We start from the raw sequence: 26,964 nt of genomic DNA, 5'->3' as shown, positions 1-26,964 counted from the left end.
TTTATTTTAGTTTGATATGATTTTTTTTTTAATTTGGATTTCTTATAAAATGTAAGATATCTAATTCGATTCCTAAGGTACAAATAACTAGAGCCATCATAATTTTTTGGTCCTAATTCTTGATAATTCTGAATATAAAATTAGTAGACCAAGAACTGCCAAAAATAGGATGTACACATCGATTTTGGTACTTAAAAAATGATCGAGGCAAAAAAAATCTTAAGTGATAGTAGCATTCCATCTATTTACATAAGAGGACTTTTTTTCATCATAAAATATGAAAAAAAATATCATTTACAAATTAATGCAAACAACTTTTTTTTTTAGTTTCAATCACATCTTTACTATTATAATGAGAGAAGTCGAAGTAGAAGTGGCTTGACACCAAAATTTAAATGGTAAAAAATGCTCTTACTTTTACATTTAAACTTAATATTATCAAGATCATTTTTATCAATTATTAATAAAATTACAATCTCATATCTTAAAATCACATTAGTAAGTTTTTAAATTACAACCCGGTCTTATATTCTTTTTAACTAATATTATTAATTACAACAAAAAAAAAAATGATAATAATAACATATGCGTTTGCATCTATATGATAAAACATGACAATAATCCTCTCTTTGTCTCAATCTTCCTCTCCTCCCCTTCTCAATCTTTATCCCTCCAAGGAATGTATCTTGAAAACAATTTTATTACCTTTCCTCTTTCACTCTCTTTCCAGGAATGTCTCTTCAACTTCATATATTACCTTTCATCTCCTCCAATTTTTTTTGTCTTTCCTCTATTACCCTCTTAACCCAATGAGGACATGTGCCGAGCAAACTCTGGTCATTTATAAAAACACCACAAGAACACAACTACAATTTGTTCTAATAAAGGTTATTATTAGTTTTATTATTATAAATAAATAAATAAAAATATAATGCATTAAAATGTACGCGGGGCGGGGGGGGGGGGGGGGGGTTCTGACACATATCCACATCCGAAATTTCTGACTTCCCCCACGATGTACATTTTAATGTTACTCCAGCATAGATTAAAAAACATTCACATACCAAATCTATTCAAACTTTATAACCGACCGAGCACCTCTGTATCTTATGAAGAAAGGTTTGAAAACAGAACATATAAGGTCTCTTACATATATAAGTTACAATTTGTTACTAAGGCAAAGGTCTACACAAGAGAGAGACATAAGGCGGGGCCTTCTTCAGGATAGCATCTCCCTGGGATGAAGATCTCAGTAAGCTCTCTCAGCTGGAAGTTGGAGTAACTCCCGAATACCTTCACAGACCTGAAAAAAAATATGTAAATTACAGCTCCAATTTTGAGGTAAGAGACATGAAGAGTCTTGAGGTCTACATTGATTAGGCCACAAATACAGTCTACCACCGGCATGGTCATTAATATAATGCTTAGGAAGTAAGGACCACTATTCCAAAAGTGGGTCAGCACCTCACTCAAATGTGTCACCATTAGATCATCCCAGCCCATATAATTAATCCTATTTTCTATAATTTCTAGTTTATGGAACCTGCCGGTTCTGTCTCCTTGTAAACATCACCTAGAAATCTTATCGAATGAGATACTTGAAGGTTCAGGTATAGTTGATTGTAAACATTTCTCCTTGGAAGTCCACAAAATTGAGTTCTAGACTACTTATATATATCTAAAAGAAAATGTGTATAAGACAGGAAATAGGTGACTAGAATGAATGACAACATACCAGTTTGATTTGGGCTTTAATGGATGCAATTAGACGTGTATAATCCTCTATTTGTCTGCAGAATAACAAAGAAAACGTTTGATCATAGTTGAAATTTCAAGAGGTTCATAATATAAGGAAAACCATCACCAAGCATAAATTACCAACTTTATTAGCCTTAAAATAGATGAAACTAACTGTGTAAATACTTGTTTGGGGTAAGTAGTATTACACTATTCTATCAGCCTGCATAATAAACTGAGGTTAATACAAGTGATGGTACATTTTGACCAGATTATTTAGATTTCAATAGCGTCAATTATTCCCGCCTGTTTTGATCCTGTGATGCTCATACATGTGGTGCGTTTGGGTGGTTTGTATTTGGCTGGGAAACACAATCCAATTTATTCCACCAAGTAAATCTCATAGGCCTGAGCAGATGAGCATGATCTTCCAACTTACAACATTATTTTGAACAGTTAGGGGGGAAAGTTCGACGAATAATTGATTATTCAACAAAGAAGTATACATTGCGGATGGTTAAGAACTTATATGGAAACCGGACTATTTGGGTACCAAGTCACTCTCTTTAAAGCTAATTTAAAGCGTTCATCTATAATTGACAAAAAGGAACCCTGTGGGTTGCAGATATTATCTAATTTTGTCGATGTACTCAATAAAGCTAATCTGATCTACTGAAAGGTATTGTATGTACATACTTGGCTAGTCTTGCTTCCTTTACTGATATGAACTCCAAAGCTTCGGACCAGGTAAACTCCACATGAAATCCAAGACCGATATCCACAAAGATACGCCGTGTATCTGGCCTGTCAACATGCCAAAAGGAAGGAAAAAAAAAATACTATAAGGGAAAATACAGCTAGATGACTTAACACTTGTTTTGAAGTAAGCATTGAACATCAAGTGAGCGTATCTTCTAACAACTTAGTACGAAAAGATCACAGATGACAACTTAAGAATATGAGCCTATTAATGTGAGACTACTACTTATAATAACAAAGAAACACCAGTGGATCATACTGCTAGAGTAGTTTCAATCCTTGAGTGGAGGATGTAAAGCATGGAATATAACATAAATGGTGTTATATTTTCAATTTGACTGCTTACAGAGCACATTGATCACACTGCTTAAAGTCTATAAGCCACGACTCGTACATCGGCCCAAACCCATACACTGGAGATGTAAAGCGTGGAGTAAAATATAAAGGGTAAAAGGTTTTATAGTTTCAGTTCTTTACCATGCGATATCCTTCAATGGTGTCATAGGCCTCAAAGATGTAAGACGATAGCATAACTTTCTTTATTGGCCAATTTTTTTTTTTTTTTTTTCAAGAACAATTAACATAGTCGCATGCATCCATATGCAAATTAAATGAACAAGGTGCTCAAGAAAGAGGATATATCATAAACATACACATCAGCTTGCATGTACACCTCAGAACCCAGATTGACCATTGTACGGAGGCTAGTGACGCCATTTTTTTCCAAATTCTCTATATTCCTTTTCAAGTCCAAGCTAAAAGATGTAAACTGGAGTCAAGAAACAACAGAGACAAGCTATGCATCCATATCCAAAAGCCTCTGCAAATATGATCTTTTTTTTATTAGTAATAGAATGTGTAGAAATATTTTTCAAAAGTAAAAAAAAAAAGCTCAAGTAGAAATGTCCAAGGCTGCTTGGAGAACAATAGATTGAAGCATCATAATGTCCCCTCAAAAGGGCTGAGAAGGTCAACCAAAAAAAGATCCATCACCATGCGCCTACTAACTAAGCCAGATGATATAATTTGGAGAGCCCCAAAAGTCCATATGGGGCACTACTCAAAGAGGCAGTAACCCAAAAAGAAAAAAAAAATGAGAAGCTGAATGAAAAAAAGTGTAGAAAAAAATATGGTTATAGAGGAGATTTTTCATTTTTGCAAACTTCTCTAGCCTCCAAAAGAATTTATTAGTTGATAGAACTAATCCTATTAATGAACAAAAACAATTTAAGCAATCCAGTAATGTCTCATGAAAGTTCCCTTTAATTAAGAGAGGAAAGAAAGCAAGCTATTTGTCCTACAACCCCAACTACATAAATACATTTCCAAGCAAAATGAAAAAGAAAAAAAGGTAAAAAAGGATACAAAACTTTTTGTTGACCAAAGACCTTGTCCCTGCAAAATAGAAAAACTTAGTTAGCTTGTTCTGCCATTCAACTTACTTGCGACCAAACAATTTGAACAAGCAACATTTGAACCTGGAGAGTTTTTTTGAGTGTGATAATCCAAAGTACATGTTGGCATCCAAACAACACTTATGGGTGTGAATGTGTGATAATCTATGGGGTGAGATTCAATTATGGAACATATTTGTTAGTTGGTTAGAATCACCCTATGGGTGTGACTTGAGGCTACAACGATCTGAAATGTGTCCTACAGATAGCACACTTCAGTTCATCAAATTAACAGGCCATGCATACATATGGGATTAAGGTTGCAAAGGGTAAAGCCCAACAAGGATATAAAATCTCAACTAAACAAGATTTTCTCACCAAGCTTAAAATAAAACAAACATAACACACATAGCAAGTTCATTATAGTATTAGTAGGAATTAAAAATCCAGACAACATTAAAATAAAAAAATAAAAAGAGATGAAAGAGTATACCGTTCAGCAATAGCTCGTACAAGATCTGGCTTCAACCGGCGGTCAACGAAATCCTCAAACCTCTGAATCTTTTCCTGCCGAAAAATGTCCATTTCAGTCCTGTAACAAGGAGGAAACCAAATTAGAATCCCCAACCAATCATGAAAGAGAAAAGCAAAACTACCTCAATACCCATTCGACTATATGTCATTGTCATGGATTTCACCCCAGCCTTAGTTTAGAATCCCATTGTTGTAATAAGGTTTCACGACTTCGATGAGTTCAATCCATGGGTCCAATAAGAGTTGTTTAACAAGTACTATGATCTTGAAAAGAATAAAAATACTAGAACAGTTTATTGATGTAGCAACTTTCAGAGGAGCGACTACGTTTAAGGGGGTAAAACCTCCTCCCAGTGGACTTCTCTCAAATATTTCCTCCCCTACTTCCTAAATCCCTATTATTTTATCTTGTCAGACATAATTTACTTAGATCATAAAATACCAAATTGAGTTCATAACAAGAAGTTTCTTGCATCAAATTAGAGAAGCGTTTGGAGGTTCTAGATTGATCATTGATTCGATTTTACACTAAATGTTCTACAATTGAACGAGGCTGAATTGAATTTCCATTTATATAGAGATAATGCCTAATAATCAAACATATTTCTATGGCTTGTTAGATAAAAAAACCCTGGTTGGACATACTTTGAAGCAGTTCTACGATGAAATGATATAAAATTTAGACCTTCGAAGTCCAAAAACTTGAAAATTTAGACCCCAACTCAATGAGTATCAAATAAGTTGTTGTCGACTCAAGACTAGTGTCATCCTAGTACATTGAGTTTTTGAGATTCAAAAAGAAACCTAAGACAAAATTTGTGAACTTTGGCACTTGGATATCAGAATAAATGTCCACAAAACAATCCTAGTGGGTAGAGAGAACTTGCAGCAGTGAATCAAACTACCTTTGTCACATGGTCTGTAATTCCAGAGATTTTTTTTTTTTTTTTTTTTTTTTTTTATTTGAAAAGTATAATATATTTCAAGGAGAAAGAAAAAACAGAATACAAGGAGGCCGAGAAAGCCTCATAGAAAGCAACAAAGAAGAAGAGCAAACAACATCAATGGTTACATAAAGAGTTCCATCTAAAAACAAAATCATCAAACGAAGTTCCCACGAACTCTATATTTTGTTTGGACCAAAGGTATAAGAAGCCCAAAATCTCTAAAAAACTTGTATAAGAGCTTCTAATCTTGCCATTAAACACCATGTTATTCCTTTCATTCCAAATCCCCCAAGCAATAGCCGAAGGTAGCATAGCCCACAGGTAACGTTTTCTGGTGTGAAAGACATTACTGGTCCTCTCTTTCAACAACGATGAAAACTTATGAGGGAAAACCCAAGTCATACGGAATAAACCAAAGAAACTTGACCATATATTATAGGAAAAAGGGCAATGAATTAAAATGTGATCAACAGATTCCCCTTCCATCAAGCAAAGGGGACAACAGTTAGGAGTGATCCAACCCCGAGCAATCAAGTTATCCATCGTAAGAATCCTACCAAGGGAAGCCAACCAGACAAAGAAAGAGATTTTAGAAGGCACTGACCTGAACCAAATGATGGAAGCCGAGATGGTACGCTCAGCACTAGGAGTGAGCCATTTATGAAGGATCTAACAGAGAATCTCGAGTCCTTCACTCTAATCCATTCCCACCTATCCTGTTCACTTTCGTTGCGATGAAGCGTATGCAAGAGATCGAAGAAAGATGTAACCTCGGTTAGCTCCCAATCATTAAAATTTCTCCTGAACCCCAAATCCCAAGTAGGATCGGACTCGTTGCGAATCAAACATTGCTGGATTGAATGATTCTTCTTAACAGAACAGACGTATAATGATGGAAATTGAGACGCCAGCGACGAAGGTCCGCACCAACAATCTTCCCAAAATCTAATTCTGTCCCCCACACCCACTTTGAATCTAATCCCTTGCTCAAAATCCTTGCTAACTTTCAGAATCCCTTTCCATAGGCTACACCCATACGAGGTTTTAGACTCACCGCTATACCAACCTAGACTCCTCTCCCCATATTTAGCCATAATAACCTTCCTCCACAAACTACCCCTCTCCTCGCCAAACCTCCAAAGCCACTTTCCTAGAAGCGCTCTATTGGCTAATCTAAGACCCCTAATGCCTAGTCCTCCATTCGTCTTGGGCATGCAAATCACCTTCCATCTAACCAAATGAAACTTCTTCCTACCACTCTTGTCATTCCACAAAAAAGTTCTTCATAAGCCTTTCCAATCTAATTTCAACGGACCTCAGAAGCGTGAAAAGAGAGAGAAAGTAGACCGGAATGCTCGTTAAGGTACTTTTGATCAAAGTCACTTTCCCTCCTTTCGAAAGATAATTAGCCTTCCACGTACTCAACCTTTTTTCCAATCTTTCAATCACACCATCCCAAATTTTGATACTACTGTAGGGTGCTCCCAGCGGTAAGCCCAAATAGGAAGTGGGCAAAGTATCATACCCACAACCCAGAGTTGAAGCCATCAAATGAATATCATTAACTTCTCCTACCCCAAAAAGTTTGCTTTTCTGCAGGTTAGTATGTAAACCTGACATAGCCTCGAAGCAACACAATAACACTCGGAGCACCCTCACTTGATCCCTCGAAACCTCCAAAAAAGTTAAGGTGTCATCCGCAAATTGAAGGTGAGAAATCAAAGAGCCGTCATTAACCCTAAAACCCGAAAGCTTACCTAAGTCAACCGCTCTTCTAAATAATCTCCCCAAGGCTTCAGCTACAATCAAAAACAAAAAGGGGGATAAAGGATCCCCTTGCCTCAAACCTCTCGACCCTCTAAAAAAACCGACCGGACTCCCATTGACAAGAATCGAGTAAGATACCGTCGTAACACATTTCATTATCCAACTTATCCATCTCGAACCAAAACCCATCCTCCCCATCATATACTCCAAGAACTCCCAGCTCACATGGTCATAAGCCTTTTGTAAATCAATTTTTCCTATTAACCCCTTATCCTTGTTTTTGATCCTAGAATCAAGACACTCATTAGCCATCAAAACGCCATCCAAGATCTGTCTACCCTTGATAAAAGCCCCTTGCTCGTCCCCAATAAGATTAGGGAGAACAGTTTTCAATCATGACGCTAGCACTTTGGATATGATCTTATACACCGAACCCACCAGACTAATTGGTCTAAAATCTCCTAGCTTATCCGCCCCAGCTCTTTTAGGGATCAGAGCCACGAAAGTACTATTAAGGCTGTAATCCAAGCACTTCTTATCTTGAAGTTCCCTGATAACCTCCATAAAATCTCTCGAAACGATATCCCAACAATGTTTGAAGAACTCCATATTAATTCCACTCTTATGTTTATCTGCTTGTGCTTGTATCCATATTGAATCTCCCAATTTTGGATAATTTTTTTATTTGCACCATTGTCTTCAATTACTTTAGGTTCCGAAAAGACTTTCAAATTATCTAATAAGTAGTAAAAAAATTCAGTCCAAATCATTATTGAAACCTCTATTGGGCAATTGATCAAACAGTTAGCAGATTTACATAAGAAAACACACAAATAAAAGTAAAATCTGTATTGACCCTAAGATTAGTAAATTCTTTAAGAGATAAAACAATCAGAATCCACTTAAAAGCAACTTTTAAGGGAAAAAAGCAATCTAAGATTGAAAAAGAAATTAAGGGGAAAACCTATCTTTATCTCTCAAGGTAAAGAAGGAGAAGAAAGATGAAAGAACTTACAAAGAGCAACGGAAGTCGTTCTCAAATATATATTTTTAGTATCTTCAGACTAACCCCGCTTTTGTCAACTCCAAATGTTCAACATTGGTCTCTGGACCATGGTTTTTAAACTCGGTATCTCTTCTCGTCTCGTTCAGCTCTGATACCAAGTCGTCTCGGACGAGTTTTCCGATATGTTTGAGACGTCTCGTGAGACAAATCAAAAAATTGCATGTGAGTCATAAAACTCGGTCAAAAAAATGACTTTGTGAGTTGGTCTCGTTCAACTCCGATACCGAGTTAACTCGGGCGATACGTCTCGGTCTCGGACAAGTTTAAAAACCATGCTCTGGACTCTCCCTTCTCGATGTGACAATAGTCAAGGTATTAAGGACCCGTTTGGATGTCGGAGCCAGAAGTACCTAAAATGGAAATATTGTCCAAAGTACTGGCTGAATGACCTAGATAAGTACTATGCGTTTGGGAACAAGTTTTAAGAAGTACTGTCAAAAGTACTTCTAACAGTATGTTGGAACTATCCTCAATTCTGATAATATGATTAAAATGCTCTTATAAGTATTAATTACTGTTTTTAGAATTACAACTCAACTAATCATAAAAATATGTGTCATGAGCTATTAATCATAAAAATGCTATACTATCATTTTAAATTCAAATTATATAGAAAAGTATCTATAATTATAATTTAAGTTAATTTTCGTAACAAAGTTCTTGTTGAGCCAAGCACTTGAGGTAACAAGGTGAACTCTTATATAAGAGAATGTCAGAGGCCTGTTCTTTCAACAACTACATTGGTGAAGATTAGATAGATAAGTGGACTTATAGTGGGAAGTTTGTTACTTGTGCAGCAGATGAGAGATTTGATCAAGGACACCTAGACAAAACAGTGTCTATGTGTTAGGGTTAATAGAACTCACCTCTAAACGATAATATTAATGGGAGAATACCACTAGAAGGAGAAGAAGACTTTGCGAGAATGGTGCTTTAGGTTACTTGTTACACAACAACGAGAAAGAGGTGAGGTAGGGCTGTCAACGGATAGGTATCCGATCGGATAATGTTATATCCGAATTCGAATCCGAAAAAATTTAATGATATCCGAATTCGAATTCGAATCCGATCGGATATCACTGACCAATATTCGAATTCGAATTCGAAAAGCATATCGAATATCCGATAATATCCGGTCCGATAAAAATCCTTCGAAAATTAGATTCAGTCTCTACCAACCTCTTCAGTCTGTAAAAAACCCTTTTTGGAATCCAAAAATATCGTGGAGGCGCATACAAACCCTTATTGAGTGAGAGAGAGAGAGAGAGAGAGAGGGAGATGAAGTATGTACCTGGAATCATAGACGCTTGGCAGACGGAGAAGATGGTGGTCATGGAGTTCGCCGGTCGGAGAAGATCATGGTCATGGAGTTCGCATAGAGAAAATAAAAAAGGGTTTGACTGAGACTGAGAGAGAGAGAGAGAGAGAGGAAGGAAGTATCACCTGGATGTGCTAACCGGCCGGAGAAGACGGTGGTGATGGAGATCTTCCAGTCGAAACTACGAAAACCAGAACGGAGGTCTGGTTCTTGCGTTTGAGTTTTGAGAAGAAAGGTTTAAAAGTTAAACTTCGTTGTATGACACGAAGACATAGACTATATATGAATATATATATATATATATATATATATATATGGGTCAGGTTCAAAGGACAATCATTTCTACACATATAGACAACGTGTTTTGTCTTATATGGGCAAAAATGTTTGGAATGGACTGATTTTTTGTGAGGATGATCTCTGTGATGAGGAGATCATCCTTGCCAAAAATCAGCTCATTATAAAACTTCTAGACCGTCCAATTTTTGTTGAAAAATTATAGACCGTCCAATTTTTGTAAATCAATTTTGATGGGGTTACAAGTTTTGGAATGAGATGATTTTTTGCCAGGATGATCCCCTCATCACAGAGATCATCCTCACAAAAAATCAGTCCATTCCAAACATTTTTGCCCATATAAGACAAAACACATTGTCTATATGTGTGAAGAAATGATTGTCCTTTGAACCTGACCCACATATATATATATATGAACAGCGTTCGTAAGACTCATATTGGGACTCACATTGCGACACACCGTTTTGTCTTATATGGGCAAAAATATTTGGAATGGGCTGATTTTTTGTGAGGATGATCTCTATGGTGAGGAGATCATCCTTGCCAAAAATCAACTCATTATGAAACTTCTAGACCGTCCAATTTTTGTTGAAAAATTATAGACCGTCCAATTTTTGTAAATCAATTTTGATGGGGTTAGAAGTTTTGGAATGGGATGATTTTTTGCCAGGATGATCCCCTCATCACAGAGATCATCCTCACAAAAAATCAACTCATTCCAAACATTTTTGCCCATATAAGACAAAACGGTGTGTTGCAATGTGAGTCTCAATATGAGTCTTAGGAACGTGACCCTATATATATATATATATATATATATATATATATATAATATATATATAGAGAGAGAGAGAGAGAGATGAGTTTTGTTATATGACATGAATATATAACATATGTATTTAAATCGGAGCGGATATTATCGAATTGGATTTAGTAACATCCGAATTTGTATCGAAATCCGATATCCGATATCCGAAAATTTCAGATAATATCCTATTTTTCAAATTCAAATTCAAATTTCGACTATCCATTGACACCCCTAAGGTGAGGGATATGTCGGGTAATTTTGTATTTTTTTTGTGGGATAAACTTGTCCAGAACCGTCTTTTTGACAGTAAATAATGGCTCATGTGTAATTGTGCAATGGGTAATTATAAGAGCACTCCACGAATTAATAAGGGCAACCCACTCCATAGCGGAATTATTTTGTCTTATTTAAGTTAAAATTTTCAGAATGAGCTGAATTTTTGTGAGAATAATCTCTATGACAAGGAGATCATCTCACCAAAAATCAGTTTATTCAGAAAACTTCTAATCCCATCAAAATAAGTTCAGAAACTATAAATTATCCATTTTTTTGATAAACCAATTTGATTCGACAAATTCAAAATCGAACCAACCCAAATTGACTTTAATTCGGCTTGATTCTCAGGTCATTAAAAATTGTATTTCTAATAAAGGCAAATACCCAGACATGGTATGAGCATTGGGTATGACCAACAAAAAACAAAGGCCCTAGAAATACAAATAAGAGCAGTAATTTAATAGCCTTCATATAGGTATGATGATATTGAGATCAAAGCAAACATGAAGAATTGAACTTGAGTAAAAGAAAAATTAGACAGATACATTCAAAATCAAACAATGTTAGAGTTTACATCAAACAAAAGAAGAAAAAAAATCCATTTTTCGTAAAAGTGGAGAGGGAGTTCTTTGTAATTCGTGGAGAGCTAATTGTAAAATTACAGAAGTTTTTATTAAAAGTGTTTTACGGCTCTTAAAAACATAGTTGAGTTGGTTTGGTACCCAATATAAATATATTATATTTAATAAATAATGAAAATTTGTTCGGTTCTCAATTTGGTTTAGTTTTAGGACACCCTTCTTGAACTGAGAACCTAGCTCAATCTATCTGTTCTTCAAATTTTCAACATAGAATTCACCTGTTTGTTTATAAAATCAAACCAAATCAACCTTAACTGTCTTGAATCATTCTCGATTTGGTCTGATCTGATGTGGACCCATACTTTAACCTTCAAAGAGGATATAAAATTCTCCTTTTGTATATGAGGGTACTTAGGTTATTTTTTTGAAAAAAGTATTTAAAGGGCCATCGTGAAGAGACTTCTCTCTAGATAACCCCTAAATTTTCTACGGTAGCTTGGCAGGAGATTTAGTAAACTTTTCATTTTGAAATGGTCCCTCATTATTGACGCACTCATCACTTTTTTATTTTGGAAAATGATGGAATGACACAGGATATTTATTGCGATTCTCACAAGTCTGACGTGGGATGTGCACATAATCATAAATGTGTTTCCTCGTGATATGAGTAAAAACCATCTACGGTTATGTATGCATGTTCACGTCAGAATTGTGAGAATCATAGTAAATCTTGTGTCACCCCAGCACGATACTTTTATTTTCTGTTGAGTTCACCACTTTTATTTATTGTCGAACTCGATGCTTTTTATTTACTATCGAATTCACAATTTTTTCTGTTGAACTCACTATTATTTACTATCGAGTTCACTACTTTTATTTATTGTTAAAATTGACATTTTTTATTTTATGTCAAGTTCATAATTTTTACTGTCGAACTCACCATTATTTATTGTCGAATTCACCATTTTTTATTTTTGTCGAACTCAACGCTTTTTATTTATTGTTGAGTTCAATATCGGTAAAACCCACCCATTTTCAATTTTCGAGTTTTTTTTTTTTTACTAAAATACATGAAAAATCAATTAAAAACTTGAGATAACAACTAGTTTAGATTGTTTCAACCAAAAAAAAAAATCATTCTTAATCGATTTTCATACAAAAATTAAGAAAAAAATGGGAAATTTTTACATATATCCTCACAATGTTTGAAAAACCACTTGAAAATGATTTCTTCATTTTTAAAAACCATTCCAACATGATGGAGTCTTCGAAATTGATTCATGCCAAAAATAAAAAATAATTTTTTTTTTTTATGAAAATGATGAATTCAAACGGTTAGCACACTCAATTGTGAGAAATGTTGGAGATGAGGTCTATGCTTGACCATGGACTGTTAAGAAAAGAAAATTTTACTAAATAAACTATTCAGAGACCGTTCAAAACTTAGGGATTATTGAGAAAGAAGTCCCTTCGCGAGAGTTCTTTAAGTAATTTCTCTATTTTTTTTTTTTTTAATATTTCACAGTCCCCGGTCAAGGGATGTGTTGTCAATTTGACCGAAAAATCGAAGTTCCATTACATGTAATTACAATGAAGCGAAGTACACGCGTGTTGAAACAAACCCTCATGAGGTCGTCAGTCTGACGAGTCTTCTCTTAACACGTTTCGCATCTCGTATTCTCGTTTCCCATCCGAATCTATTTCGGAGGAGCTTCAAGCATCGCGACCCTTACTCGAGTTGTTCCTCTTTCTTCCTCCATTAGAGACCTCCCTTCGATTCTGAAACTCCGCCATTGAATCTCTCTCTCTCTCTCACACACACACACATACAATCGCATGGTTTGAATCTCTCTCTCTCACACATACGCATACAATCGCATGGTTAATGAGTTTGGATCCGCTTCTACAGGTACTCAAACGCTTCGATTATGTGATAATTCAGATCTTTTTCTTTGTCAGATCGGGATCTTTTATTATCTTTTTATGAGAATTTCCCTTAAGGATTCTGTAAATCGAACATTTATTGACTAATTTACAGAATATAGCACACAAATCCAATATTTGTATTCGTTTCTGCCACCGTAACCTCAATATGTTGTTCTTGTTCTTTCGACTGTAAATGGAGAACGATTTTCTTCGTATTTTCTTCTTTTATTCTGAAAATCGGTATCAGATCCGGAGATTAAACACTCATAATGTATAATCTTGTGAAGATAATGTCTATTTACAGATTGGATATGATCTGAATTTCTGAAAATCTTGATCAAGATTCAAAATGGAGGCCTCTAGTGTAAATCATCGTAGAATCGATTTTGATTCCTCAAAGCATGGAGGTTTGGAAGAGTTGGAATTACTAGATTCTGGTATCCATAGGAGCCTTGGCTCTGATCAGCAGTTCCATACACTGAGTGCATTGGAGATCTTGCGAGAAACCGTTAGAATTCTTCGATACAATGCAACTGGTTTCATGGTGATTGCAGTGGCGCTCATTTGCCCTGTATCCTCTGTACTACTCTCTAATGTCCTAGTCGATCAGTCGATCTTGAAAAGATTGACCGTTAGACTTATGTTAGTTGCCCGTTCAAGCGGACTTCCTTTGAAGCCTTTTGTCAAACAGTCGTGCCAACGCTTATCAGAGATGGTCCTTTCGACCGTTTCTTGCTTCCCTTTGTACATCACATTCTCATTGTTATCCAAAGTTGCAATTGTGTACTCTGTATATTGCACATATTCCAGAAAGAACTTCAAAATGTCGGAGTTTTTTGCAATTGTTGCAAGAATTTGGAGGCGTCTTGTTTCGACATATATATGGGTCTGTGTCGTGATCGTTGGTTGCCTAACTTTGTTTCTTGTTCTGCTTATCGCTGTCTGCAACATTTTTTCTTTGGTGGGTTGTCCCTCTGATTTGATCATGTATCCTGCGATGATGGTGGGACTGATCTTCTCTGTTACGTTTGCCAATGCGATTATTATCTGTAATATTGCGATTGTCATCTCTGTTTTGGAGGATGTATCAGGCCCACAGGCTTTGCTTCGATCTGGTGTCCTAATCAAGGGACAGACTCAAGTGGGTCTTCTGATGTTTCTTGGATCGACAATAGGGATGGCCTTTGTGGAGGGGTTGTTTGAACATAGGGTGAAGACTTTGAGCTACGGAGATGGGTCTTCGAGGATATGGGAAGGGCCTTTGTTGGTGGTTATGTATTCGTTAGTGGTACTTATTGATTCTATGATGAGCGTTGTTTTCTACTTCACTTGTAGGTCGTCTAGTATGGAAATTTCAGAACTAGATGGGCACGCCCTTGTAGAAGCTGTGGCTCTTTCTTCTGGATCATTGGATATTCAATAATGTTGTTCTTCAATGGTGTTTCTATTTCATCCACCATTTGTCATGTTAATAAACAGAAAATAGGGAGTTGTGACAGGCGGAAAACTATAGAGGGTTCATATTAATTCTTCAAGTATGTAAGGTTACTTCTCAAGTGTTCTACAAGCTACCAGGGATGAAGGGAAGCAACTATGGTGAATTAATTGTATTTCATATTCACATAAGATTCTTTGTATACCATATACTTCTTGTTTTCATTCAACATAGATACAAAATTACATGAAATTGTTCAGTAAACATTCTTTGTTCTTATTTTCCTTTGTAACAGACCTTCAATGTAGTCAACCTTCAGGATTTTTGACAATTACAGCTCAAGTTGGCTGGTGCAAGCATATGATTATTGTAATCCTTTCTAAATATACCACAAATTTTTAGTAATATGTCTCAGTACATGAAACTCTTTTATAGTTGAAATGCTATCTAGATTCAAGATGGCACCACTTACTAGTTTTAAGGTGTGGATGGTTATCGTCTCTGTGGATGTGAACTTGTAAAATACCTTGTTTCCTCCTGTAACATAGATTATTCAGCTTATTTCTTGCTTAATGGCGATTGATTTTGTTTTCAAATGTTAGTGGAATTTATGATTTGGATGAGAGGCTACTTGCTATGTTCATATATAAGAAACTAGTTTTATGAGAAGGCCTACTTGCAACATCATGGATTTTGTTTGTAAACTACTGTGCTCATCTATATCAAACAGAGTCATGCTGGAGTGACCTCAATATTGGACCTCATATCGCACATCTTGACATGAATGTGAATAGGAACCATAGATGCTTTTCACTCGTATCTCGAGGAAAAGATCAATGGTTCCCATACACTTTCACGTTAGGTTGTGCGATTCGAGGTCCAATATTGAGGTCACTTCAGCATTATTCTATCGAATATGTCCATTCTTTTTTGATAAATCTCGTTACTTCATGTTCAACCTCATCATCAAGGTTACACTTTCTGGTTCGGGTTCCATTCAGCAAGCGTGGAACCTTATTCCTTGAAGAATACAACTGAATTGGAACTTCATTGATCATGTCAAACCTCATCTAGTAGCCCCTCTATTGAAAAACTAATCTTTAATAGTGCCTGCAAATCTTTCTAGTTAAGATTGAGTTAAATCTTTGAGATGTCATCCAGGTTATTATCAGCATGGACATTTACCTTGGGATATCTCTTGATTCTTCTTCTTCTTGAGCAACTCCAGAATGGATAACTCTTACCTTTGAAACTTAAGTCGATGCATTGACATTTTCAACTATATTGGACATCATAGGTAATGTTATTGTTTCAGTTGGAAGAAAACGATATTAGCTGTGCCCATGCTACTATATTTCTTCTTGATATTGGTTTTTCGTGTTCATGTCAAACAAATTCCAAAAAATTTATTTATTTATTTTAATAAATGTATTTATTTATGAATTTTTTTTTTTTAAATTTCCCGTTGAAAAAAAATTAATCCCACATTCTCTCTCTCTCTCTCTCTCTCTCTCTCATATTTCTTTAAGGGGTAGTCTATGCTAGAAGTGTTAGGTGGCAAAGCTGTAAGATTTGCGATTGGATCTGTTAAACTCATTTATCAAATTAATCAGGACCCTCAATTACAAAATCCAAAGATTGCTATACTTTAAGACCCATAAAAGATGGGTTGACGGATCAGTAAATTCAAAATTTCAAATATTAAAGTGTGTGATTACAGATCACAGATCTGTGATTGATCTTGAGCGATTCTGTTACATTCATTTAGTTGATTTTTGTAGCCTCCCAAATTGCATCAAATCATAGTGCGACATGATTTTATTGTATCAAACCCTAGGGGGTTGGCATAGTGGCAAGCCGAGCCTTGATAAGCTCGTTAGGAAGGGTAAGTCGAGCGGCTTGTCAGGAAGGGTAGGTCAAGTGTTGGAAACCAAATGAATTCCTTGGGGCCACCCTCCAAGGTCTGGTTAACTTTCGACTCAATCAGTTGCATGTAGGACTTTTCAAGGTGGCAGTGCGCGTGACTGTAGGATTAGTCTCACTCGAAGGGTGGAGATAACCACGCGGCATTTTTTCTATTATTGTATCCTGTAGTAGGGATGGCAACAAAGCGGATTTGGGCCGGGTTTAGCTAAACCCGTCCTCAGCCCCAATTACATTTCTTCACCCTGAACGCGCTCTCAACCTGACTCGGGTCTTATATTTTTGCTCCATCCCGCTCCACCCAGCTCATTTTAATTTTTGAATAGAGTGTAAAAATTGGGGTGCAAAGTGGAAGTTATATACATGGGTTTAAGAGGGTTTAAACCAGGAAACAATTTCACGCATCTTACCACTTAGCTAACTGATTCTTGTTATTTAAATAAGTATATAAAATATATACAATCAAGGCGGGACGGTTTTAAGGGGTTGGTACATCAAAATCGTTTCCATCCCGAAATCGCATCGATTTTTACATTTAAAGAGTCCTCCTCAATTCACGACATTGATTGTGGACTGCAGCTTGAGTTGTTTTGTTCATTCTTGAAAAGTGGAGGTGACTGTCTCTTTTTCCGGGTGTCCAGGCGTGATAGCTAATAGTAAGTCATCTGCATATCTGGCATATTTTACGTGACGTCAATGATGATGAATTTTAAAATCAAGCTGGTGCAGAAAGATATGAATGAGAACTGGTGATAGCGAGCTACCTTGTGGTATTCCTCGGGGCAAAATTGTCATTCATATCCTGTAGATGAATTTGTAAGCATCCATTACGTAATAGGGGCAAAAAATTTGCCTAACCTAATTATTAACTACCCTTTATTTTCACCATTTTATGCCAAACCCACCAACATATATAAAAGATAATGATTATGACAATCTAATTAAATGGGTTTTGCTATAATGTCAACGAATTAGCATTAGAAACCCATCAAATGATGGATTCCACCTCCTAACCTATGAATCGACGACACCTAGCTTCTAGGAGGGTGGTATACCATCCTTGTGTAAGTCCAATGAGTATTTTAGAAAACCTTCAAAAGAATATATTAGAGATCACCTCTCATCCCTTAATTAATTTTCTTCCAACCTACATCATTACCCACCATATTGGTGTGATTTGACTTTAAAGGTGTAAAAAAGCTCTCTAAAACGGACCTAATTTCCATGCTCCTTACTTTAATGGAGAAAAAACTAAAATGGATTGAAAACATGGTTTCAAAACTCATCCAAGATGAATACGTGTCGTCCGAGTCATCTCGGTATTAGGCATGGACAAGATGGACAAGTCAAATTTTTAGACGAGATATAAAACCCCACGTTCATTTTTCATTTTTTTGAGCGAGACATCTCAAACTTATCAGAAACTCGTCCGAGATGACTCGGTATCTGGCATGGATGAGACGGGACATGAAACCGAGTTTTAAAACCAAGATTGAAAATGAGAAGGAAAGAACCTCAGTGAATCCAAAGAGATGCATTGTTAACAAACCAAGTCTTAAACAACCCCACCTTTGCAATTGTGTTTGTTTAGCCGTTTAGTAGTGTTGACCCATGTACTCATCTAAAACACCAAACCTAAACATTACCAAACCACTTCAAAGCAAAATAAAAATAAGACTTTTAAGGAAGACCTTTCTTCATTCATGAACACCCCAATTCTTAGATACCCATTCCCATCTCCAACAACTCAATGGAAGAAAACCCATTAATAACCATGGAGAGAACAGTCAAGATCATCAGGAGATCAATCCACACTTTCCTTAAAAATTATCACTACTTCACATCCATCTGCGTGCTCCTGATCCCTTTCTCAACTTCAATTCTCCTCTCGCAGGTCGTTATACCCTCCTCCCGTCTTATGCCATCCATCCATGCTCGCCTTCAATCCCTTTTTGATGCTGCAGGATTCTCTTCCTCGTCGCAGTTCTTCTCACTTAATAATCTTAAGCTCTCACAAACCATCTGTTCCTCTATCTTCACTCTTCCCTTCACCCTCTCCTTCCTCCTTATCACTAAAGCAGCCGTAATTCAAGCTCTCCGCCGCCACAAAACACCTTTTCCACTTCTCTACAAACCTGTCCTCCTTACCCATCTTTGCAACTCATTCATCCTCCTCTCTGTCAATGCAACAGCAATCTCTCTCCTCTTCCTCGCCTTTAATTCCCTCAATATGTTCCATTTCACCTCTCCCAATGTTCTCCTCTTCTTCTCTGCAGCATGGGTTGTCCTTCAATCGATCATCATCACTAATGTTGGTCTCATTTGCAATTTAGCCATGGCTGTGGCAGGGATGGAGAACTGTGGTGGGTACCTAGCAATCCTCAAGGCCTATGTGTTGATGAAGGGCAGAGCCTCGACCGCTCTTGCCTTGGTTCTCCCCATAAATTTTGGCTTGGCAGCTGTTGAAACATTATTCCAGTACAGGGTGGTGAGAACTTATCATCTTTCCAGTAGGCTTACCTCCTCAATGGCTCTAGAAGGGCTGTTTATTTCTTACTTGTACTCTCTCTTCATTCTCATTGACACTATCTCAACATGCATATTCTACATGAGCTGTAAATCAAGTCCTCGAAGGATAGATGCCGAAGGCAGATACTATTACACGACTGATCATGTGGAAGAACATTGTCTCCCGTAGTAAGAGACTTTATGACCACTTCTATGAAGAGTTTTATATGGCCAACGAGAGATTTGGAGCCACGCTTCCCCTTTCTTCCACAAAAAAGCCCTTAGTTACACAAATTGGTACGAATAAAAATAGAGAAGTCTATAAACATGACCCCAAGCGAATCAGCTCAGGACCTAAATAAGGTGGGGAGAGAGGGAGATAGAGAGAGAGGAGGCCACATTGCCCCATTTCACTCTGCTTCAATATTTATGTTTCTGCTAGATTTTCAACTGTAAATGATGTAGGATATACCTGCAAGTATTTTTGGGTCTCCCATCAATTTCAATATGTTATATATGTAATGAAACACACTTGTAAAAATAGTAAATATGATGGAAAATGCAAGAATAACAGTTATAGGTGCAATAAAAAAAGCTCTTGATGGTCGAAGTAACATGATTCATGGTAGACCCACCAGATATCCACACATCAATAAAAGTTTAGCATGAGCAAGATATGTAAGCATTTCCATCTCAAACGGTAACAGACAAGGCATTTTCGGACAAAACAGCATCAAAAAGGTATTTTTGTTATTCTTGATCGCATGGACTGAAAATAGCAACAAAGTTCAATCAAATACAATGCACGTTCTCTCTCTGGAATCCAGATTCCCCTGTAACTTGAAGAGTCTCTCCTACCTTTGTCATTTTTTATAACATCTCCAACCTTGTCATTGAGGAAAGGGCCATCTCAATCTCAAAGAGTTGGTGAGCTGGTTTTTGAGAGCATTTGAAGCTTTGGACAACATATGAAAGAATATCAAACCTTCCCCTTCACCTTTTGAAAATCTGAAAAACACCCAAACTTCATTGGTTCCAATTACTCAAAGGTTTCTGTTGTTAGCTTGGCACGACGAAGATGATGCCATAGATCTAACTGTCCTATCATCATGGCCAATGCTGAAAAGGTTACTCCAATTTATTGGCCTGTGAACAATTCTGGACGGAACCCGGTCACTATCTTCTCCTCCCGACGCCTCATATCCATCGCTTGTAGACCTCGACAGGGAAATTCCCTTTTGAGCATCGGTAGGTGAAAGAGCTGTCAGTCCTCTTATCTCTTCTGCTCCTGACGAGGAAACACGATAAAGATGAATATCAGGTGAGTCTAGACTGCTCTCAGGAGAAGAAGCTACAATAGAAGCCGAGGCTGATATTGCGCGGCTTGTGTGGAAAGCACTCCGTGCTTCAAGCTGAAGAGGACCCAAACTGTTCGACGTATCTGCGACTATATCATTGTGGTGACTGTTGGAAGTTTTGACTGAATTCTTTGACAACGGTTCAAGAGGAAGGTCTGCTGGGAGCCGGACTCGTTTATTAAGTCGCCTACGATTTTCAAGCCTTGGTGCCATACGGCCGCTGCTATCAAAGCTGCTATCTGTTTCTTGCCCGAAAGGCACGTTCCGCCCCAACACAGGCTGAAGGACTCTCGACTTCTTTCTTGCCTCTGCGGCAACCTTAGAGACTTCATCCGCATTCAAGCGTGCTAGTGTCCATGGATTGATCTTTACAGTCCCAGGATTCTTTTTCCTACTTGGTTCTTGTCCCACCATCCTCTTCCCTGAAGAATTCATGGGCAATCCGGCATCGGGGGGAACTACATCAAACTGGAGGAGAACCAGAAATTGCATCATCAGGGCTCAATCAGACAAAAGATTGAATTGTTTTTTAGCATAGTCACAAGTTGGAGTAGGGTTTCAAACAGTAAGGGAAAACTTCAGAAAAACATAGAAAACAGGGGGAAAAAAAAGATGAAACATAAAAGAAAAAATATATATATTAAAAATTATGAAAAATGTATATATCTAATAATATGTAAAACATTTATTTTAATTTATTCTATATTTCAATATTACGTGTTCTCAAACATAATTATACATGTTATGATGCCAAAAAAACAATTTACTCATCAACAAAATAATACTCTATTGAAAAAATGAAAAACCATAACATCAAGATATTATCATCAAATCCCATATTCCTACATTTATGAATCACCAATTTCTATTATGTATCAACTATCAAATACCACATTATAAAAAAATGAAGTGTTTAGTTGAGCATCACAATTAATTTACATAATCAATTTACAGCTGATGGCCAAGAAATCTTTTGGTTCTACAGAAGACCAGAATAATGGAATGGTTGGGATACCCTGCTAAGCTTCAAAGAAAGGCAAGCGCGGTCTCAGAATTGTAGGCATTAGCTGCATTCTACAAAATACCAGCCAATAGATAGTTCCCACTTAGGACGATGTAATTGCATTCTTTCGGCCAGTTGAGAAAAAAAAAACTAGTTCAGGAAAGGTTTACTAACAAGTCATTATCATCTACTCAGCTAAGTTTTTAAGCAACAAGTTCTCCTAGGAGGAACTTTGTCCTGATAAAATTTCTGCCATTAACAGTCTGAAGATGGATTCACCTTCCAAAGAAAGGTCAGAAGCCCTTTTAAACATGTTTCTGTTGGATGGGAGGGAATGTGACTTTCAATAACCAGCACAAGTAGAAGAGTGATTTGGTTTCTACCTGATCTTCGAGAAACAGCCGTGGAGGAGTACACCATGCACCTCGATGGAAAGTATTGAAAGAACTGGCACTGCTTAACCCAGTAAGGGAGCTGGCAGGAGACATCTGAGGACTTTGCTGACCTCCTACTAATTGTTGTTCCTGATCTCTTAGCGCTATGATGTAATCATATGTGCTGATTCCCTGTTAAACAAGCATTCATACATGCAAGAATGTTAGCTTCTGATTGATCTTGCCAACTTAATTCCTATTAGAAGAGGGGGTAAAGCTTGATGAACTTAAAAACAACATGCAAGTTACTGAGGGAATTGAGCTCTCTCTCTAGTTGATGTGCACAGGATGCGTCAAATATTTTCTCTACTATTAAAGCATCACCATGTTGAGTGTATACTTTCCTCCACTCTCGGGTGTGTCATACCCCAGTTAAGCCCTGTGACCCTCTTATATTCATAGTTCTCCCCCTCTCCAACAGATCAATCTTTTGGAGTGGTTGGTCAGCTAACATGGTATCAGAGCACTAGGTTTGTATAGGTCACGGGTTCGATTCTTTCTACCCTTCTGAGTGAGGGGGAGTGTTGAGTGCATATTTCCCTCCACTCTCAGGTGTGTCATACCCCAGTTAAGTCCCATGACCCTCCTCTCCAACAGTTCAGTCTTTTGGAGTAGTTAGTTGGTTAACACACCAATCCATATGCCATGGAGTAAAAAAAACATTTACTGAACTTGCCTTTTTCACAAGGAGAAGATGAAAGAAGAAAAGCTGAGCAAGTGGTAGGGTGGCAATGAAAGCCAAAATAGTGCACGAAGCCTGTAAAAATGTGAAGTGACATCTTGTTAGTGAGAAAATAAGACCATAAAATAGTAGAACTTGAAGCACAAAACCATAAATATAATATTTCCAAGTTTGATTCAAGAGTGATCACAAGCTTGCTTATTCTATAATTTTCTTGTGATTGACTAAATAGGAGTCCAGCCAATCTAAATTAGCTAGTGAACAACTTTTGGATCGAATGGATGAAGAACCAAACACTCACCACCACAACAACAAAGGGAATGAAAGAGAAACTGCTCCCCAATTTGGACGTGATCTCCACAGAGAACCGTTTCCGCTCCAGAAAACAGCAGATCATTACAAGGATTCCAACCGACCATTGTACAATAAGCTGCAATCTCAAGCGCAAGGTGCACAAACCACGTATATACCTGTCAATAATCAACCAAAATGAAAAAAGACCTGAAAATAAATTGCTTACTCTTTGATTGAGGTGATCCCTGGGATGTCAGACAAATGCATGGTCCAAATGCCAGTTGGGTTCACACAGGTCACAGGACTTTGGATTTGACACGATTAAGAAGTGAGGCTCATATGTTTCAAGAGGATAGAATTTGGGTTTGATATAATTAACAAGGGAGGCTCACATGGATCACAAAGGACGTATAGTTTGAAGGTTTGGACACAAAGAGTCTTTAATAAGGCAGGCTTATGCTTACCAAGAGAAGGGAAGAAACCATCAGGATGAAAAACTGTCGGTAGTTCTTTTTGCCTATACAGTTGTTGAGCCACTACAAAACCAAGGATAAATACATTAGATGTGTTGCTTAGTGATTAGGAGATTTCCGGCCAAATCAATAGTACGTATACCTTGCAATGATGATCGAAGCGGTCGACACACTTGTCACAAACTCTACAGTGCTTGCTGTACTTGAAAACCTGCACTAGAGTTCTACACAATCACAACATATCTTGTACGAAGTCTTAAAAACCATTGCTGATGTAAAATGTCTGCCCCATACCTCCACTTTACACAGACTACAATAGAACATGCCATCTTCGCTCATTTGTTGCTCAAATGATTCTTCATTTCGACTTGAGAAATTGCAGAAAAGAGCACAAGGACACCATCCCAACAAAACCATGAAGCATGATGGATGGTGAGAGGATTCATTTTTCTTTTCAATTTCATTAGTGGGATCATCCTCCCTAATGGAATGCATGCCCGCCACACTCTCATCCAAGGATTTCTCTCCAACTGTGGCAGAGTTTGCATCATTTATTGAGGAAGTCGATTCCCCTCTCGTTTTAGATTCTTTGAGTCGACTATGGTTTCTATGGTCTACAATGTTACAATACTTCTTGGACTTAAAGACTCCAGAATCCGCAGGATCAGCTGCAGCACACCAAATGTAGAGGCAGAAGACACATGTAATCTGACAAGAGAAGTAGCATGTTATTGAAAACCCAAGAAGATAAGAGAACAATATTATATTAGTCCTCCGTGAAATCATAAAAATAATGGTCCACATTACTGTCCTTCATGGGTCGATTGCTATGATTCTGATATCCTGGATTCCTCCCTAACGTACATGACCAGAAAATTACAACAAACCTTCTAATCCTAGCCATTCAATAAGGCACACCCTTTTAGACAATCAACAACGATATGGGCAACTCTTTTTCACCCTCCAAAGAATGCAATTATTGTGTGGATAGATTATCCATTTTTTTATATACAAGTAGAGTTTTATTTATCAAAAAACAACAAAGGCAGTTGAGATGACTAACCAGAATACAAGAAGAAACATAGATCATCCTATCGAACACTCAAAGATGCTTAGCATGTCTTCATCGACAGGATACCCCACCAGTTGGAAAGACAAAGGGATGAATTATAACCATTATGACAACAGACACTTGTTCAGTATACCAGCTAGTCACTACTCACACCTTGTAGTGCCCACTTCTCAGACTACTGGACATGGAGCTTCTTAACCCAAGCACACACATGATGTTGTGGAAATGTCTTGTATTCTGTTTGGGGTACCCTGAGCTACGAAAAAAAGGCAATTATGTAATATTTTCTTAAGAGTTTTCTATTTTGACTCAGGATCCAATGGCCTGTCACGTTCCTATAAAATAGGTTAGGTGTCTACGTGGCACACTTTAGTTGGTGTTTAAAACACCTTGGGCTCCTAATCAAGCAGTTCACACAGCCTAATGTGTTTATTTCCTAATCAAATTGTGCCACGTAGACACCTTTTGTATCTATAGAAACAGGACACCGTATGGGATCTTGACTCTTCAATTTTTGGGGAGATCAACATGTTTTCTCTACTATTGGGTCTAGGGCTGTAAAACTTGAAAGAAAAACAATAATTGTTCTTGATCTGATCCGTGGACGTAGGTACACTGCTGAACCACGTAAATCCTTGTGTTTTGTGCAATTTGTGTCCTTTTTTCTGTTTGCTATTTCACACATGACACATGAACATAGAGACCCTCTACCAACATTCTTCAACACAAGACAGTTATAATCAATCAAACAGAGAAAGAGAGAGCTGTAGAAAGGTTATTGGAAACTTAAATGACTCAATTTCCCTCATGTCATTGAAATTGCATAATTTTAACAAGGAAGCTTATCTAAAACTGATACTTCCACGCCTGTGTACCACAGGTTTCCAGAAGCCAGTGATGTCGCTTTATCCACCAATCAAGGTCAATTGAGATATTACAGAGAAATGTAATCCATTCATTCATTGTGGCTCAATTATAATTACTAATGGAACCCTATTTGTTAATGGGTCTAAATTCAAATCAATGAGATAAAGACACTAGTGAACTAAGTGACTCAAAAGATACAGAAAAGCTACAAGACAAGCAACCCATCTTTCCTAATAAGTTACAAGTTCAAAACTTCATTGATTTTCAAGGATCAGTGAAAGAAAATAGAAGAAAAAAGAAACCAATGTAAGACAAAAAGTGAGGGAATCAGACCCAATTCAAAGAATTGGAAATCAATCAAATAAAAAGTACATCAGATAGATCTCAGTTCACAAACCCACCAAAAAAAAAAAGATGTATAAAAACATTGACCCAAAAAAAAAAAAAAAAGCTAAAAGAAGAAAGAGACAGAAATGGGCTTACAAGGGGAGTGTAGAGCCCCATCACAATGTACTGAAAAATCTTCTTTCCAACAAAGGGGATGAAGAACACATAAAAAGCAAAACCCAAAGCCAGAATTACAGCAACAGCAACCACCTACAAAACACCCAAAAAAAATCGAAAAATATGAATAAATGAGTTTTAAAAAACCAACAATTTTTTTATTTAAAAAAAAAAAAACCTGAAGAGGATGGTAAGGAAGCTGCCATCCATGTTTCCTCATTTCCTGCTTAAAATGTTACAAACAAAATGAGAAAATGGGTACAATCCCAGAAGTGAAAAAAGTTGATTAAACCCCAAAATAAAGAGTGGGGTTTCTTCTTCTTGCTCTTCTTCTTCTTCTGCTCTCTATGAAGAGATGGGTATTATCAGAACTTAAAACCCATAAAGTTGCATGGCTGATTTCTACTTCCACCAGTTTTCTCAGTAAGAAAAGATAGAAAAGAGAAACAGAAAGAGGTGAGTAGAAGAGATGATTGGTTTTGGGTAGATAAGAGAAACAATGGGAAGTAGAGGAAGCTTAGCTTGTCTGCTTCTTTCTTTCCTTACTCCATCAACTTTCCAAGTCATGGAAGGTGAGAGAAAATAAATGTGAGTCTGTCTGTTGTTCCTTGTGAAACTGGACACAAGGATCTGTCACCTTTTTTCTTTGGGCAGGGAAATCATCTGTCACCAACTCAGTAAATCTCCTAACAACCAATTTTAGAACACATCATTAGCACCCTCTTCTCTGCCTGGTCAAAAAGAAAGAAAACAGACTACATTTTACTCCAAAAAGTAAAATAGATTGTTGCCCCCACTCTACCAAGTACTAAAACGATGTATTTATCCAAATTTTGCTAAAGATGTTTTACTGTTGGATTGGATGTTTGGAGTTTGGACATGTAAGCTAGGGCTGTCAATATATCTAATTAGGACTTAGATATGATATATTTGATCAATTAAAATCTTGAGGGGTTTGATCGGTAAAATTAACGACAAGGATTTGTTCCCCCCGAGTCGTG

General features: G+C 37.1%; 4 protein-coding genes and 1 non-coding gene across 8 annotated transcripts; 2 read left to right on the top strand and 3 right to left on the bottom strand.

Annotated features, from left to right (window-relative positions):
• Nucleotides 1-1,043: 1,043 nt before the first annotated feature.
• On the bottom strand, nucleotides 1,044-9,633 carry LOC147399120 (Prefoldin chaperone subunit family protein). 3 transcript variants are annotated; one of them, XM_086448559.1, is made up of 7 exons: nucleotides 9,496-9,633; nucleotides 4,384-4,482; nucleotides 3,862-3,891; nucleotides 3,150-3,251; nucleotides 2,434-2,541; nucleotides 1,736-1,790; nucleotides 1,044-1,303 (listed from the first exon to the last, which is right to left on the bottom strand). In XM_086448559.1, the coding sequence occupies exons 2-7, from the start codon at nucleotides 4,473-4,475 to the stop codon at nucleotides 1,250-1,252; spliced, it is 441 nt and encodes a 146-aa protein (XP_086304685.1). In that variant the 5' UTR covers nucleotides 4,476-4,482; nucleotides 9,496-9,633; the 3' UTR covers nucleotides 1,044-1,249. The 3 variants fall into 3 exon arrangements, with proteins under 3 accessions (XP_086304685.1, XP_086304684.1, XP_086304683.1); XM_086448558.1 differs by lacking the exon at nucleotides 9,496-9,633 and adding an exon at nucleotides 9,071-9,392; XM_086448557.1 differs by lacking the exon at nucleotides 9,496-9,633 and adding an exon at nucleotides 8,154-8,734.
• LOC147399121 (small nucleolar RNA U19) lies at nucleotides 3,397-3,514 on the bottom strand. The gene has a single exon (XR_015180211.1). It is a non-coding gene; the product is annotated as a small nucleolar RNA U19 (small nucleolar RNA).
• A 3,238-nt stretch (nucleotides 9,634-12,871) lies between the features above and the next one.
• LOC147399119 (uncharacterized) lies at nucleotides 12,872-15,124 on the top strand. The gene is made up of 2 exons (XM_086448556.1): nucleotides 12,872-13,393; nucleotides 13,715-15,124. Exon 2 carries the CDS (start codon nucleotides 13,760-13,762, stop codon nucleotides 14,831-14,833), a length of 1,074 nt encoding a protein of 357 aa, XP_086304682.1. The 5' UTR covers nucleotides 12,872-13,393; nucleotides 13,715-13,759; the 3' UTR covers nucleotides 14,834-15,124.
• A 3,418-nt stretch (nucleotides 15,125-18,542) lies between these two features.
• On the top strand, nucleotides 18,543-19,466 carry LOC147399118 (uncharacterized). Its single transcript, XM_086446789.1, has one exon. The coding sequence runs from the start codon at nucleotides 18,543-18,545 to the stop codon at nucleotides 19,464-19,466; it is 924 nt and encodes a 307-aa protein (XP_086302915.1).
• Nucleotides 19,467-20,006: 540 nt separating this feature from the next.
• LOC147399117 (putative protein S-acyltransferase 22) lies at nucleotides 20,007-26,740 on the bottom strand. 2 transcript variants are annotated; one of them, XM_086448554.1, is made up of 9 exons: nucleotides 26,142-26,740; nucleotides 25,943-26,056; nucleotides 23,815-24,228; nucleotides 23,663-23,731; nucleotides 23,512-23,583; nucleotides 23,055-23,183; nucleotides 22,748-22,828; nucleotides 22,021-22,203; nucleotides 20,007-21,102 (listed from the first exon to the last, which is right to left on the bottom strand). In XM_086448554.1, the coding sequence occupies exons 1-9, from the start codon at nucleotides 26,181-26,183 to the stop codon at nucleotides 20,320-20,322; spliced, it is 1,887 nt and encodes a 628-aa protein (XP_086304680.1). In that variant the 5' UTR covers nucleotides 26,184-26,740; the 3' UTR covers nucleotides 20,007-20,319. The 2 variants fall into 2 exon arrangements, with proteins under 2 accessions (XP_086304680.1, XP_086304681.1); XM_086448555.1 differs by lacking the exons at nucleotides 25,943-26,056; nucleotides 26,142-26,740 and adding an exon at nucleotides 24,584-25,927.
• Nucleotides 26,741-26,964: the final 224 nt, after the last annotated feature.

Source organism: Akebia trifoliata, chromosome 7 (genome assembly GCF_017979445.1).
Source record: "Akebia trifoliata isolate Shusen 1 chromosome 7, ASM1797944v1, whole genome shotgun sequence".
In the NCBI taxonomy this organism is placed as follows: domain Eukaryota; kingdom Viridiplantae; phylum Streptophyta; class Magnoliopsida; order Ranunculales; family Lardizabalaceae; genus Akebia; species Akebia trifoliata.
Note: the sequence above shows the minus strand (reverse complement) of the source record. Positions and strands in the feature narration are given on the sequence as shown.

Excerpts from the sequence above, each read along its gene's own strand:
- LOC147399120 (XM_086448559.1), bottom strand. The coding sequence starts at position 4,475 with ATGGACATTTTTCGGCAGGAAAAGATTCAGAGGTTTGAGGATTTCGTT. Across the intron at positions 3,892-4,383 it reads GTACGAGCTATTGCTGAACG|GGACAAGGTCTTTGGTCAAC; the intron begins GTATACTCTTTC and ends TCTATTTTGCAG. Across the intron at positions 2,542-3,149 it reads GTGTACATGCAAGCTGATGT|GCCAGATACACGGCGTATCT; the intron begins GTATGTTTATGA and ends GCATGTTGACAG.
- LOC147399119 (XM_086448556.1), top strand. The coding sequence starts at position 13,760 with ATGGAGGCCTCTAGTGTAAATCATCGTAGAATCGATTTTGATTCCTCA.
- LOC147399118 (XM_086446789.1), top strand. The coding sequence starts at position 18,543 with ATGGAGAGAACAGTCAAGATCATCAGGAGATCAATCCACACTTTCCTT.
- LOC147399117 (XM_086448554.1), bottom strand. The coding sequence starts at position 26,183 with ATGAGGAAACATGGATGGCAGCTTCCTTACCATCCTCTTCAG. Across the intron at positions 23,584-23,662 it reads GCTTCGATCATCATTGCAAG|TGGCTCAACAACTGTATAGG; the intron begins GTATACGTACTA and ends TTGGTTTTGTAG. Across the intron at positions 22,204-22,747 it reads ATCTTCTCCTTGTGAAAAAG|GGAATCAGCACATATGATTA; the intron begins GCAAGTTCAGTA and ends CTTGTTTAACAG.